The sequence below is a fragment of the Lissotriton vulgaris genome, chromosome 9 (genome assembly GCF_964263255.1).
Source record: "Lissotriton vulgaris chromosome 9, aLisVul1.2, whole genome shotgun sequence".
NCBI lineage: Eukaryota > Metazoa > Chordata > Amphibia > Caudata > Salamandridae > Lissotriton > Lissotriton vulgaris.
In genome coordinates this window covers 943,068,915-943,083,847 of record NC_141697.1, presented here as the reverse complement: position 1 = coordinate 943,083,847, position 14,933 = coordinate 943,068,915, and the positions used below count along the sequence as shown (strand labels likewise).

Genomic DNA, 14,933 nt, shown 5'->3' with positions numbered 1-14,933 from the left:
CATATATTTTTTTTGTTGCTGATTTTTAGATCTGGTGTTAGACACGTCCTTTTCATTTTAATCCAAATGTGTGTAAATGTATATATATTTTACAAGGACTTTTAGTCAACCCTCTTCATTCATTGGGGGTGTTTTACTACCATTCGCATTTTTTTCTCCACCTCACTAAAGCATACAGCAAGGGGAAATTAGTCCATTGGCTCCTGTCTCTATGGGTGGCAGCATTCTGCAACAGCAAAATGTTGCCACCCATTCAGAAAATAGTCATTTGCAGTTTAGGGCTTGGAACGTGTGTGTATTGGCAATCATCCTCCAGTTGCTTTTTATAAAAAAATATTAATACTTTTTTTAAAATGGCCTTCTGTACATGCTCTTGTGCACATATAGCCAGCCATATTTTAATGGCTGTGTAATAAAGTTTTATAAAAACATTAATAAGCAAGCGTTGTCGGCGCCAAACAATGTAAAGCTAACATCAGACCTACTAACTTTGCCAATGCTCGTTTTTTATAAATATCACCCACTAAGTATTGTAGGAGATAGTGCATTACACAAAATAGCAGACAGGAATATTTTTTGACAGTAGGTAGAATTTTACAGAGAGAATTGTTCTCTTTGAAATCTGAGAAGATGCATAAAATGTAAAGCACACTGAAATACTCATCTGTGGCCAAACAATGCCATTTAAAGACAACTTTACCATACACTTTCTGGGCTCTTGAACAGGAAGATTTGGGAAACAATATAATTTTACAGTTGGTTTGAGCATTGTCGCATAATGTTTGAAAGGAAAGTAACATTTAGCAGGAAACATTGATCATAAATTATTAGTATACAAATGTAGCTTAAAAGAGGATTTGAATGATCTACCCTAGGGTAAAGACTTGAAGAAAACGTGGTATGTTTTGTATTTAAACTGCATTTAACTGGCTTTTTGAGGTAGTCCTAAACACATGCGTACGCAGAAATTGGTGCAGGGTCATGATTTCCTTTTGCTCTCTACGGTTGGTGTAGCAAGAAGCTGTCTAAGATTAAGCCTAGATCAGACAATAAACCCCATGCAAGTTGGCAGGATAATAGATCAACCTATGGGTGTGTGAGAACAGTGCCCAGGAGTTGTTCTGGGTGGGGGCATTGTTTTATTCTCCATTCTTAGAAACAGAACGTAGCCAGTTGGCAATCCCATCCTGATCTGGAAATTATTTTTAGCATAATGGGTAGGTTTGTGATTTCCTCTTCATGCTAGTGGGTTTTTTTTTCTTGCCCTGTATCTTACCGAACAGTAGATCCCATTTGGCTGAGCAGGCAGGCAGTCATAGCAACTGGAATGGTGAAGAGGCCCAGCATCATTTGGAAAGGAGAACCACCCCTCTTCTCCACATGCATGTGACCAACCCCACACAATGGTACATCTAGCCAGCTACATATTCTTGTTATTAAATGGCTATTAACATTAGCACTTTCTTCCTGACAAATTAAATGAAATATCATTACTCTCCTTGAAATAATGGCATGACATTGTCTGCAGTGAACCTGCCTTAACCCTTAAGAGGTAGCGCGAACTGTGTGCGCGCGGCTCACAGATACAATCTCATCATATCTTCATGTGTGCAAGTGTGTTTTTCAGTTTTCTTGGTTGTGAGCGATTTTTGCAAGCAACATGATCGATTTTTGTACCCAAACAATCCGCAAAGGACTTATACCTATGTAATTAATTACTAATGGTATCTTCTAAAAAGAACAGGAGGTGAATTATTCACATCAGAGCACACTCCCAAACAATGCTCATAGAAGTCACTCACAATGGCTGACCTTATTCATATATGAACAGGGAGCTGTCGTAACTTTACTTGAATGACTATCCCAGTGTCTACTTTACTGCAGCAATCTAAATGTGGAAGGTGTTTTTCCAACACAGTCCAAGCCAGTGACCTTTACACATTTACCTCATGCATAGTCCTAAGCCACTGTCGGAGTCCAACACAAAATGTAGCAGAGAGTAAACCAAGATGCATCTCTGCCCATATAAGACACATTATTAAAATGCAGATACTACAATATCTCACTGAAACAGAGGACAAACAGACCACCACCTAAATGTGGCCACCAAATGCTTGCAATAAAATGTTTAAATTAAAACTAATTGACTGATATGGCAATCTCAAATTGTGGGTTGGTACAATGTCACTTAGATACTTTAAAATAGCAACTTTAACAAGCTTTGGCATAGCCAATAGGTCTCGCCTTTGGGACCTTATAAGTGATTAGCCATGCAACAGTTAATGTTGTTGCACCAAGGATATTGTGTTGCATAACTAAATACTTATAAGGTCCCAAAGGCGAGACCTATTGGCTATGCCAATGCTTGTTAACATGCTGTGGTTGAGATTTCCAGGCATTGAAATGTCAGTTCCAGCTATACAGAGATGTGTGCTGCCATTGGGATTAATTTGCTTTAATTCATCCTCTGACTGTCATTAAATAACATTTATAATCCAATGGCTGGGTGGCACAATATGGAGTGCCCTAGCCCACTCACTAAAGGAAATAAGTGATGCATTAATTTATATTATGTACAGAAAACACTTGTGCGTGAGTTTTCATACTTGTTATTTCCTTTTCCATTATAAGAACCTTCCAGATACCTTATACTGGTGTGCTAGACTCCTGAGCTAATGTACATGTGACAACCATTTTAACACCAAGCTGCATTTTTTAACTTTGATGTGAAGTACCTTTGTACTGCAATTAATTCATGCTTTGTTTTGTAGATGAAATATCGAGATCGTGCTGCTGAACGAAGAGAAAAGTATGGTATCCCAGAACCACCTGAACCAAAACGCAAAAAGCATTTTGATAACAGCACAGTGTATGTATTTGTCATTTTTCAAGACCTATTTGCTGGGAATCTTGTCTTTTAAATATATAATGATTGCTCAGTTTAAAATTGAAGAATGTTAAATGATAATATTTTAGATTTTCACCTTCATTCTCTAAAGTTTACATTCTTGGGAATATACAGTCATGCTTTAAATGCTTCATTTTACCTTTTTACTATTGTGTATAACGCACATCATTTTAGAGCAGATAATTAATTCAGTTAATATGTTCTCTTCAATGCAGGAATTATGAGCAGCCGACAAAAGACGGCCTTGACACAAGCAATATTGGTAACAAAATGCTGCAGGCCATGGGTTGGAAGGAAGGGTTAGGCCTGGGTAAGAAAGCCCAGGGTATCACAGCTCCCATACAGGTAATTTGTTCATCCATTACCTCAGTTAATCCATTTGTAATGTTAACAAGTTTATTGGTTCTTTAGCGTTACATATTTAAGAACTAATGGATAAACGTGAAATGAGTATGCAAGATTTTGTTTTAATATACTAGTTTGTCACTTCTGTAAACTGTCCAGTCAGTCCATTTCCTTTCTAAACCACAGTTGGCCATGCAGCTGACTTTTTGATATGCTTATTGAGAGTTGGTAGAAACCTAAGAGGCAAGTGAAGTCTATCTTGTTCCACGTGCACCCGATTCCATACCTCACTCATTCATTACCTTTTTGAGACTGGATCCATTTTTGCTCCATGTACAAACCGTATTCTTTTTCAATGGGCTACCTCTGTTCCTCATGTTTTACTAGCATTCCTTCTATAATCACTTCCTTCACTTACCAGTTCTCGTGACTATTATGTACCTCATATGAGCCACTGGATTGTTGAACAATGACCGTTCAGTCCACAGGGATGGACAGGCTTTAAGGTATCCTTGCTCACTTTTGATAGTTGGCTTGTGGCATACATTAGAATGCATCTATATTGAGTGCAAAACAAGCAATGCAGTAAGTAATGTAGAATTTAGAATGTCTACATCCAGATATTAAAATGATATATAATATAACAAATCAGTTGAGTATGAAATCAATAAATATTGTAAAAATAAATTACAAATTATTGCAAAATCAAAAATAATTTAACTCCATGAAGCTCATCTTTGCATGTCAATAAAAAGCAAAATAAGAACTCCCATCAAAATTAATGGTAACATTTAACACATTTGGTGGTTCTGAAATTCTTAAAAAAAAAAAAATAGGCTAGCCGTATTTCTTAATTTTGAGATTCCCAGTCAGTTGTGCTCAGGCAGTCTGTGTGGTATCCAGAAGCCATTAGGCAGCTCATTTCTTTGATCTCATCTGTCATTCGGCAGCTAATTTCTATGATCTTATCTGGTATTTCATATAAACTTGGAAGTGCTGCTGATGATCATTAGAGCAGGCTTGATCTAAATTTGCTGCAGTTTGAAATATCCACACCCTGCTAACTTTGTGAATATGGTGCATTTGATGTTCCAGGCTTATTCTTAATGAGCAGCACTTCTGGGTGTTAAATGATGCTGAAACATGTCAACCATACTCTTAAGAGTTTGTGGCTGCTTATTCGAACTGTGTGGGGGGGAAATGCACAAGTCTTGGTAGTGAACTTAACCCAAATTGGTACAATATATTATGCCTCCACCCCTTAAAGATTGAGACCGTTTTATTAGATACCCATCAATGTGGACATTTTTGTGGTGGGGGGAGAGCGATTTTGTAAATAAGGTAAATGGAATTGTGGTTCCCACATTAGGGCATCCTTATTAATAGATATCCTAAACTGAAAAAAGAAGCCAATAAGGTGTCCTTTTACCTTGGTGCAGAGTAGTTGTAAACTTTGAGTACTTCAAGATATTACTATTCTTCCAGGGTATACTCATAGATAGTCTTAAGCACTTATTAGTCCCGCCAACATGTGGGGATCCTGGAGCACATAACCTATACATTATATATGTATGTTTAAAAGTACAATGTACCCTAAAACATACATGTTCGTGGCATATGAGCTGCAGATTCTACACTTAGCATTATATCGCCACCTGGTGTTGGGCTCAGATGATTGCATGTTGTTGTCGTCTTGGAAGAATTCTTTGTAGTCACGCGATAGGTGACTCCTCCCTTGGATGATAGTGCGCGTGGGCATCGGCTACATTCTTAGATTGTTTTTTTCGGCTACTGGGTTCGGATGCAACTTTTCCGCTCCGGTTCGAAAATCTACTTTTCAAAGACTTTGACACGCAAAACTTTCTAAAAAAAAAACTTTAAGTGCAATATGCATAGACTCGACCTTATCACTTCGATTCCGGTCGTCGACGCGGGCCGTTGGGCCTACCCACGTGACAAGCAGAAACCAGGCACAGAGCTGAAAAAATCGGCGCCGAAAGCAATTTCTCAAGAAAAGCTTTTTAGACCTGATCCTTTGCAAAAAGGATATACATATATCCAGAAACGGACCACACAGGAAGTAGAAGTCAGATACAGCACCTCGAGTGCCTGTCAAGAAGGACTATATCTCTATATCGCCATATCTCCTATGCACCCTTCTTCTCATGTATCTCCTTCTCCAGCTTTCCCTTTAAACATTTCACCTCCAAATTCTCCTCCTCATTCTCCACAACATACACCTCCTCATGATGCTGATGATCAGTATTGCATGGGGGAGGGAAAGACCCAGATGACCCTTTTCTCTACCCAACAGGTTCACCAGACAGTATCCAAACTCACAGGATATACCAGATATTCCTGACTCACATATATCCATCTTAACCTTCCCTCCCGAAGACAATATTGGGTTTGGACACTTAATTGATAGGGCTTCCATCTATCACAATGTCACCATGCATTCAGATGAGGCAGAAGATTTTTTTACTAGACACTTTTAAACAATCCCAAAAATCTGTGCAAATACTGCCAATGATTAAAGGAGTCATTAAACATGCACCAGAAGTGTTTAAAGATCCTGTAAGAGCTAGAATCCGAAACCTAAGGATAGCGAAAAAGTACAGAGCAGCTCCTGGGGATCCTGCTTACATTAAAGGACAGCTACCCGTAGACTCCCAAGTAGTTTAAAACGCTAGGAAAAGAGCAAATTCCCAAACATCAGGCGAAGCACCACCTCCTGATAAAGAATCAAATATCATAGATGCTTCAGGGAAAAGAATAGCTGCCCAAGCTAGCAATGCATGGCGCATTGCTAACACACTGGCCCTCCTTGCAAGATACGACAGGGCTCACTATGATCAGCTAGAGAACCTCTTACAACATCTACCTGACCAATATGGCACAAGCAGATGACCTCGTACAAGAGAGTAAGCTTATATTAAATGCCTCCATTAAATGTGCACTAGATGTAGCAGACCCTGCATCCAGGGCAATAAACGCCAGTGTCCTCCTTAGACGTCACGCGTGGCTACACATTTCAGGATTTTAGCAAGAGGTACAGACTACTATCTTAAATCAACCATTGTGAGAAAGTGGCTCTATATATACTGGACTAGAATGAAGTACATTGTGTATGGAGTCCACCAACCCCAGAGGTAGAACAGAGGTTAAAGTCAGAACTGACCGTACTCTCCAAAGTGGTACCTTGGTCGAGCAGTAAGGCAGTACCAGAGGACAGTGTAAAGCATCTGTTGTACAGTCAGCAAAAGGTTTCACACACTCAAGGACTGAACTCCAGGCCAATTGTTTTTATATCCATAGATATAGTTGTTTTATTTTTTAGAACCAACGGTTATGAAAATATATTTTTCGAGTTATGAGTACGTGCACACAATGATTACAGTATTGGTAATTATCTTAAAACACACTTTAGCATTGAGCTCAATGGGTTTTCTAAATACAAGTACAGTTGATTAGTTTATTGGTTACTTTGGTAGTTCCAGGACTAGGTCTTAGATTCAGTCCTGGGGTGTAGGCTGAAACCAGATTAGCAAAAACGTTTTAGTTACTGTAGTGAATTTTCATGAATTTAAAGCGGTTTTAAAAGTTCACACTTAGAAACTTTCAATGTAAATCTGACAATGTTATTTAATGGGAGGAAATTCAGGTTGCAGGTAAAGTACGATCGCGTTACTTTTGTAACCCAGCACTGGTCTCATAGGGCCAGCACTGGGGGCTTAACTTAAAACAGGCAGGTAATTGCGTTTCAGTATTTCGTATGATTTTTAAAGAATATTTGCAGTTTTAAAAAGTAGACACTTAGAAGAAATTTCATAGAAATGCAGACAATGGGTTCCTATGGAGAAGATAGATTACTAGTAAACCCGCTAGGGATTGCTTTTGCGGTTCAGTACAGGGTTGAAAGGTACAGTACTAGCTTCTCCCCTGATCACAGGTGAGTTCTTTGGAATTTGGACTTTGGCTGATTTTATAGGAATATTTTCAGTTTTCAAAACTTCACACTTAGAAGATTTTGGAGTCAAAATGGGTCAATGTTACCCAATGGCAAGTGAATTACTGGTTTCCAGGTGAGTACTTGGTTGGTGAAATTAAGGTTCTGGGTATAGACTCGGGGGTCCCCCAGGGTCAGGTAAGAACAGTTGTTCAATCCCAGCGGCACAGGGGCGGCCGGGTGCAGAGGTAGGTAGGCCAAATGATATCCAGTGAGGGAAAGGGGGCCTTCGGTTGGTGGCTGCTGGCTAGCAGGCCTCGCAGCTCTGGGAACTGGGCTCCTGGTCACTTGCTCGGGAATAGGATAGGACGAAGGTCACAGCCAGCGGCACTCGGGCGGCTGGGTGCTTTTGAGCCATCGGGCGCTCATGAGCCATCGGGCGCTCAATGTTATCCAATGAGGATCTTGAAGAGGGAACAAAGGCTGCAGGCTTGGGGACCGAGACTCTCCATGGGCGACAAGCACTTTGAGCGATAAGTTGGGATCTAGGAGCACAGGTAGGTACCCAAAAGGGAGGTGTGAGAAGGTGGCCTGATATGCAGTGCTCACTATTCTAGTGAACACTATGTATCAGTCCAGCAACCCTTATTGATGATTGGTTGTAAGTCAACCTTATAGACCAGCTATCCTAGTAGCGTGGATACGAGCAGTCTAAGGCTAAAGACTCGAGAGGGCGTGTTAAGCCAGCTGTTTACCACACATATACCCCTTGAATACCAAGTGAAAGGACACCACACAAGTGTTATGAAAATAAACAGATATTTATTAAGAATCACAACAGCCCTGTACTCTTTAGGAGGACAGGGTACTAAGCACAAACCAAAACTCTTACAAAAATACTTAAGTTAGCACAGTATATACAAATGCCCGAGGGGCACGGAAAACCATATACTCTGAAAGTGGAATGCGAAATTACTAGCAGGTAAGTACAGTACTAATAGGCTTTGGAATCGCTAGGACTTGACTATAGAATCGTTAGATTACTTCTAGGAGACCCAGGGGACTCGGGTGCAGTGTGTGCACTCTCACGCGAGATGCGGGACAAAGTCTATGGTAGCTAGAAATTGCAAAGTTAGTGTTCTCGGGCGAACCCGACCTGGTAGGGAGAAAACGAAAGTGGATCCTGACCCTTGGATAGTGAGGCTATGCTGGGGCACCGAAATGCCGAAGTTACCTAGCCCAGGGGCTGCAGCTGCATAGGACTCAAAAGACGTCGGGAATCCTCGTTGCCGGACCAGGAGCCTGGACGAAAGAAGTTGCTGGCAGGCGACCAGTGAAGAAAGTTCGGTGGATCCAAGCCTGGATCGATGGAAGATGACACCTGAAAGCAGAGGGGACCAAGTTCGAGACTACTAGCCAGTAGTCAGTGGGCACCAGGAGGGCACCGGATGGTAGCCACCTCGACAAGGTGAGTGGGTGACGCTGTGACCGCAGATCTCACGGACCAGGAGGCGTTGTCGGCGACCAGGATGGAGGAGCGATCTGTCCCACGATGGATGAAGCTGTCGGCGTCGCTGGACCCAGGATTGGGCAACAAAGCCTTGGCAAATTCAAGCCCACGCGGTGGACCTAAAATGGCGTCTGGAGTGGACCAGGAGGGTCCGGGGTGCCTCTCTTGAAGAAGGAAGCAAGGGCCAGTCTGGAGCAACCAGACCAGCAGCAGTGATGTCGTCGGGCGTCGTGAAGAAGGCCACAAGCCAGCCGGCTAGTAGCCACACAGCGCGGTGAGCACGCAAAAGCAGAAGGGCCCCACGCAGATCGTGGAGATGCTGGAGGGCTGATCTTCGGTGCTGGAGCTGCTCAGGGTTGGGGCTTCTCGGACCCCAAAGCACTCACCAGTGGAAGACTCGGTGGGCTTGTTACAAAGAAGTCGTGCAGTCTTGGCGATCGTCGGTCCCTCGAGGTCTCGTCGCACCCACGGTTCTCAGCTTTGCTGTAGAGGTGAGTAGAGGTCAGAGGTGCCAGGGAAGCCCGGTCTCGTCGAGCTGGGTCGTCGGATTCGTGATGAAGGACTTGCAGCAGACCGCAGTGTTCTTAGGATGGTGCCTGCGGATGCAGGGTGACTACTCCTTAGCCACAAGGGAGAATCTTGAAGAAGAAATCTTGATGTCCTTTCGTAGAAAGTCGTGTCTTGATTCCAAAGATGATCTAATCTGAACAGGGGGCCCGCTCCCATCTTTATACTAAAAAAGGGGGCTGACCCGGTGACTAGGTCCTGCCTATGGGTGGGACTAGGAGGGGGGTGGTTACACCCCTCTGCCATGCCGGACTTTCCCCAGGCCAGGGGCTGGTGTGCCCCTGGAACTGGTTCTGACCGGCCTATGCGTAGTGAGCACCGGGGTGCCACTCAGCAGTCACCTTCCTGTAAAGCCCTGCCTACCCAGGATACACAAAACCATGTCTGGGACGGTGCTAGCACCGCCCCTGACAGGAAACCCTTTGTCCAGGCTCCCCTCGCTGGAAGGACTCCCAGCTACAGGGGGTCAGACTCGTGTCTGTGGTGGCAGCATCCATTTTGTGGAGCTGAGGCTTCGTTTAACTTTAACCGGGGATCACAGTTACATACATGTCGTGTCCCTCTAGAAGGGTGGAATGCTAACCCCGTCGCCAGAATTGGCGAGGGGTTAGTATTCCAATTCGTATGACACCTTACTCGACATGTTTTGATAAAGCAATACCAAAGTTAGCATTTAACCGCGAGGATTATAATGCACTTAAGAGTATATGGTATGCAATATCATGGAACAGCTATTAGGACTTGATTCCGCAAGCTGCAGACAGGCTCAGCTCATGCCAGAGCACCATCTCACACGATTCCAAGCACTCTGCCTTCAGGATTGTTAAGGCCTGCCATAGGAGTGACTGATAGGAATCTGTGTGTCCATTTTAGGGTTAGATATAGGTATACTATATCTACAGCAAAGGGTGATTACACGACTTTGCCCCAGCTGTCATGCAGCCAGTTGTGTCAAATTTAGGAGGCCAGCCAGGGGTGGCATAATACATGCTTCAGCCCCTGGTAGGCCCTGGGTACACCTATGCCCTGAGTTACAGGGTCTGATAAGGTGGCCCAGTCCCAATTGGAAATGTACCTAAGGTACATGGAATCCATTTTACAGAGAGAGCACTAGGCCTGGGGTCCTGATTGGCAGGGCCCCAGGTCGACTATGTCCAAAACCAGCTAAAACACAGGGCAAAAAGTTGGGGGCAACCATAGTCAGGAGGTACCTTCCTACAGGAGGCACAGGGGGCTGTAGGGCGCCAGGTGCAGGGGTGTCTTTAGGTGTTGGAAAAGCTTACCCTCGGTTGGGGTGGCCCCTGGTTCTGTGTCTGCAGACGTCTGCTTGGTCGTCGGAGGGTCTTTGGGCACTTGACTTCGGGTCCCAGTCGCCGGGGGACGTCCTCGTGGTCTTGGTTCGGGTTGGCCCCGCCTGGGCTCGGCTGGTGTAGTGGGCTGGTCTGGAGCTTCCTGGTGGGCACCAGGTGGGTTGTTGCAGCAGAGCCTCTGCTGAAGGGAGTCCCAATCTTCAAGAGGGTCTAGGCAGGCAGGTCCTCTGGGTGTCCCTAAGTTGCTGTCTGCGGGATCGCCTGGTTTAGGCAGGAGCAGGTTCCAGGATCAACAGGCCGGTAGGGCTGGGGCCAAGTCAGTTGTTGTCCTGTTAGCAGCTGCACGACGGGTCTTCTTCTTGATCTTCTTTCTGGTATCGGGATTTGAGGAAGGAAGGTTCAGGGAGCCCCTAAATACTAAATTTAGGGGCGTTTCAGGTAGGGCAAGGGCAGGGACCAATGGGTCCCGGTCCTGGGGTGAGTACACCCCCTACCCTGCTCCTCTCCTGTGGGAGGGGGGCAGGAGCCTGTAGGAGAGTAGGGTCTGCAATCCTTTGATCACCCCAGATTTTTGCTTTTTGCTTCACTGGTTTACGACTTCTCTGGCTGTGGGCCTGCTAATCAGACCCACAGCCTTGCTGTTCTCTCACTAAATTGACACGTGTACCTTAGGTGCATTTACCAATTGGTACTGGGCCACCTTATCAGACCCTGTAACTCAGGGCATAGGTGTACCCAGGGCCTACCAGGGGCTGCAGCATGTATTATGCCACCCCTGGCTGGCCATCTAAATCTGACACATTTGGCTGCACGACAGCTGGGGCAAGGTGGTGTAATCACCCCTTGCTTTAGATATAGTATACCTATATCTAACCCTAAAATGGACACACAGATTCCTATCAGTCACTCCTATGGCAGGCTTTGACAATCCTGAAGGCAGAGTGCTTGGGATCGTGTGAGATGGTGCTCTGGCATGAGCTGAGCCCGTTTGCAGCTTGCGGAACCAAGTCCTAATAGCTGTTCCATGATAACGCATACCATATACTCTTAAGTGCATTATAATCCTCGCGGTTATATGCTATCTTTGGTATCGCTTTATCAAAACATGTCGAGTAAGGTGTCATATGAATTGGAATACTAACCCCTCGCCAATTCTGGCGACGGGGTTAGCATTCCACCCTTCTAGAGGGACACGACATGTATGTAACTGTGAACCCCGGTTAAAGTTAACTCAAGCCTCAGCATCACAAAATGGATGCTGCCACCACAGATACAAGTCTGACCCCCTGCAGCTGGGAGTCCTTCCAGCCAGGGGAGCCTGGACAAAGGGTTTCCTGTCAGGGGCGGTGCTAGCACCATCCCAGACAGGGTTTTGTGTATCCTGGGTAGACCGGGCTTTAGAGGAAGGTGACTGCAAGTGGCACCCCGGTGCTCACTATGCATCTGCCGGCTAGAACCAGTTCCAGGGGCACACCAGCCCCTGAGCTGGGGAAAGTCCGGCATGGGAGAGGGGTGTAACCACCCCCCTTCCTGGTCCCACCCATGGGCAGGACCTAGTCGCGTGCCAGCCCCTTTTCCTAGTATAAAGATAGGAGCGGGGACCCTTCCAAATTAGATCATCTTTGAATCCTGAAACTACTTTCTACGAAAGGAACTCAAGACTTCTTCCTAAGATTTCTCCCTTGTGACTAAGGAGTAGTCACCCTGCACCCGCAGGCACCATCTAAGAACACTGCGGTTTGCTGCACGACCTTCCTCCGGAATCCGACCGACCAGCACGACGAGACCCGGCTTCCCTGGCACCTCTGACCTCTACCTACGTCTACAGCTCAGCTGAGATCCGTGGGTGCGACGAGACCACGAGGGACCGGCCATCTTCAAGACTGCATGACTCTTGCCCAGCACGACCGCCGAGGGATCCTCGAGTGAGTGCTTTGGGGTCCGAGAAGCCCCAACCCTGAGCAGCTCCAGCACCGAAGTTCAGCCCTCCAGCATCCACCAGATCTGCGTGGGGCCCTTCTGCTTTTTGCTACTCACCGCGTTGTCTGGCTACTAGCCCGCTGGCTTGTGGCCTTCCCGACGACGACCGACGACATCAACACTGCTGGTCTGGTTGCTCCAGACTGGCCCTTGCTCCCTTCCAAAAAAGGAGCACCCCGGACCCTCCTGGTCCACTCCAGTCGCCATTTTGAGTCCACCGCGTGGGCTTGAATTTGCCAAGACTTGTTGCCCCAATCCTGGGTCCAGCGACGTCGACAGCAGCAACCATCGTGGGACAACTCGCACCTCCATCCTGGTCGCCGACAACGCCTCCTGGTCCGTGAGACTGCAGAGCCCAGAGTCGCCCACTCACCTGGTCGAGGTGACTCCATCCGGTGCCATCCTGGTGCCCATCTAATCACTGGCTAGTGATTCAGAACTTGGTCCCCTCTGCTTACAGGTGTCTTCCATCTTCGATCCAGGCTTGGATCCATCCGAATCTCTTCACTGGTCGCCTGCCAGCAACTTCTTCTTTCAGGCTCCATAGACTGTAACGAGGATTCCCGACGTCTTTCCAGACCTATGCAGCCGCAGCCCCTGGGCTAGGTAACTTCGGCATTTCGGTGCCCCAGCATAGCCTCACTATCCAAGGGTCCAGATCCTTTTTCGTTTTCAGCCTAACTAGTCTGATTCGTCCGATATCACTAACTTTGTAAATTCTAGCATCCATAGACTTTGTCCCGCGTGAGAGTGCACACTCTGCACCAGAGTCCCCTAGGCCTCCTGCTAGTAATCTGAAGGTTCAGTAGTCCAGTCCTAGCAATTCCAAAGCCTATTAGTCCAGTACTTACCTGCTAGTAATTTTGCATTCCACTTTTGTAGTATATGGTTTTCCGTGCCCCTCTGGCACTTGTGTAAATTGTGCAACCAAAGTATTTTCGTAAGAGTTTTAGTTTTGTTGTGTGCTTAGTACCCTGTCCTCATAAAGAGTACAGGGCTGTTGTGATCTAAATAAATACACTGTTTATTTTCATAACACTTGTGTGGTGTCCTTTCACTTGGTGTTCAAGGGGTATATGTGATGGTATAACAGCTGGCTTAACACGCCCTCTAGAGTCTAGGCTAAAGACTGCTCTTGTCCATGCTACTAGGATAGCTGGTCTATCGGTTGACTTGCAACCAATCATCAATAAGGGTTGTTTGGACTGATACATAGTGATCACTAGAATAGTGAGCACTGCATATCAGGCCAACTTCTCACAGAACCTAGCTGGGATTGGGCAGGGTTCCCCATCTGTAAGATGGCCGGAGCCCAGGGTAGTTTTTCACCCCTCCTCCACCTGAGGGGTGGAGTTGGCACCCCCCCCCCCCCTTCCTGATGTGTTTTTTTTCCGTCAGTCTTCCCGCCAGAGTGGGGGTAGAACGGGTGGGGGCCAGTTGCTGGGTACAGCAGATGGTCTGGAGAAGCTATCAGAGGCGGATGCCTTTGAAGCTTCCCCCTGTCCATCCTGGGGGAGGAGACATAGCACCTCGCCCAGGATGTGTACTGTTGCAGGCCCAGGAGAGCGGGGGGCTCTCCACCCTGAGGTCCAGCAACATGTCTGCTAGGTGGCAGCCTCTGCAGCCACTCAGCTCAGACGTGGATTGTAGGTTCGGATTTTGGAGGGCATCTCTAAGATGCCCTCCTGTGCATTTTACATTAAATCCCACACTGACATCAGTGCGGGTTTAATGTGCTGAGAAGTTTGGTTCCAAACGTGTCAGTCTTCAGTGTAGCCATTGTGGTGCTGTGGAGTTCGTAATGACAACCTCTCAGCACCATATACTCTTAAATGGCATCACTGCACTTACAGTGCCCAGGAATGGCCCTGGGTACTGTAGGGGCACAGGGCTCATGCACCTGTGCCCTCACCTGGCATAGGGCACCCAGCTAGAGGGGTGACTGAAGTATGCCAGGGCAGTGGGTTCTGTGGGCATGGCACACAGGGAGGTGTGCCATGTAGACTCTTGTTTTAGTTCTGTCCTTAGACACTCAGCCTGCAAAGGCAGTGTGGGTGCCAGGGTGCAGGGCCCCGGAGGGTGACGCAATAGGTGCTGCAGTCCTCAGGGGTGTTCTCTGGTCACCATGCCCTGGATACCTAGGGTACCATTTACTAGGGGCTTACAGGTGGCCAGAGATGCCAATTGGGTCTTTTTGTTTCAGCATAGTTTTAGGGAAGGAACACAGGCCCTGGGTACCTGGATGGCAGGAACCTAGGCCACACTCAGTCAAAGCACATCAGCAGTTCAGAAAAAAGTGGGGGCATACCAATGCAAGAAAGATGGCACTTTCTCACAACTATTCAACCGACAACAGTTGTTACC

The 14,933-nt window shown here is 46.2% G+C and overlaps 1 protein-coding gene across 1 annotated transcript in view; it reads left to right on the top strand.

Annotated features, from left to right (window-relative positions):
• The window catches only part of RBM5 (RNA binding motif protein 5), a 242,450-nt gene that overhangs the window by 201,733 nt on the left and 25,784 nt on the right, over positions 1-14,933 (top strand). Inside the window, exons 23-24 of the mRNA XM_086938797.1 lie at positions 2,772-2,869; positions 3,124-3,253. Coding sequence (XP_086794923.1) covers positions 2,772-2,869; positions 3,124-3,253 — 228 coding nt within the window. The remainder of the gene's footprint in view (positions 1-2,771; positions 2,870-3,123; positions 3,254-14,933) is intronic.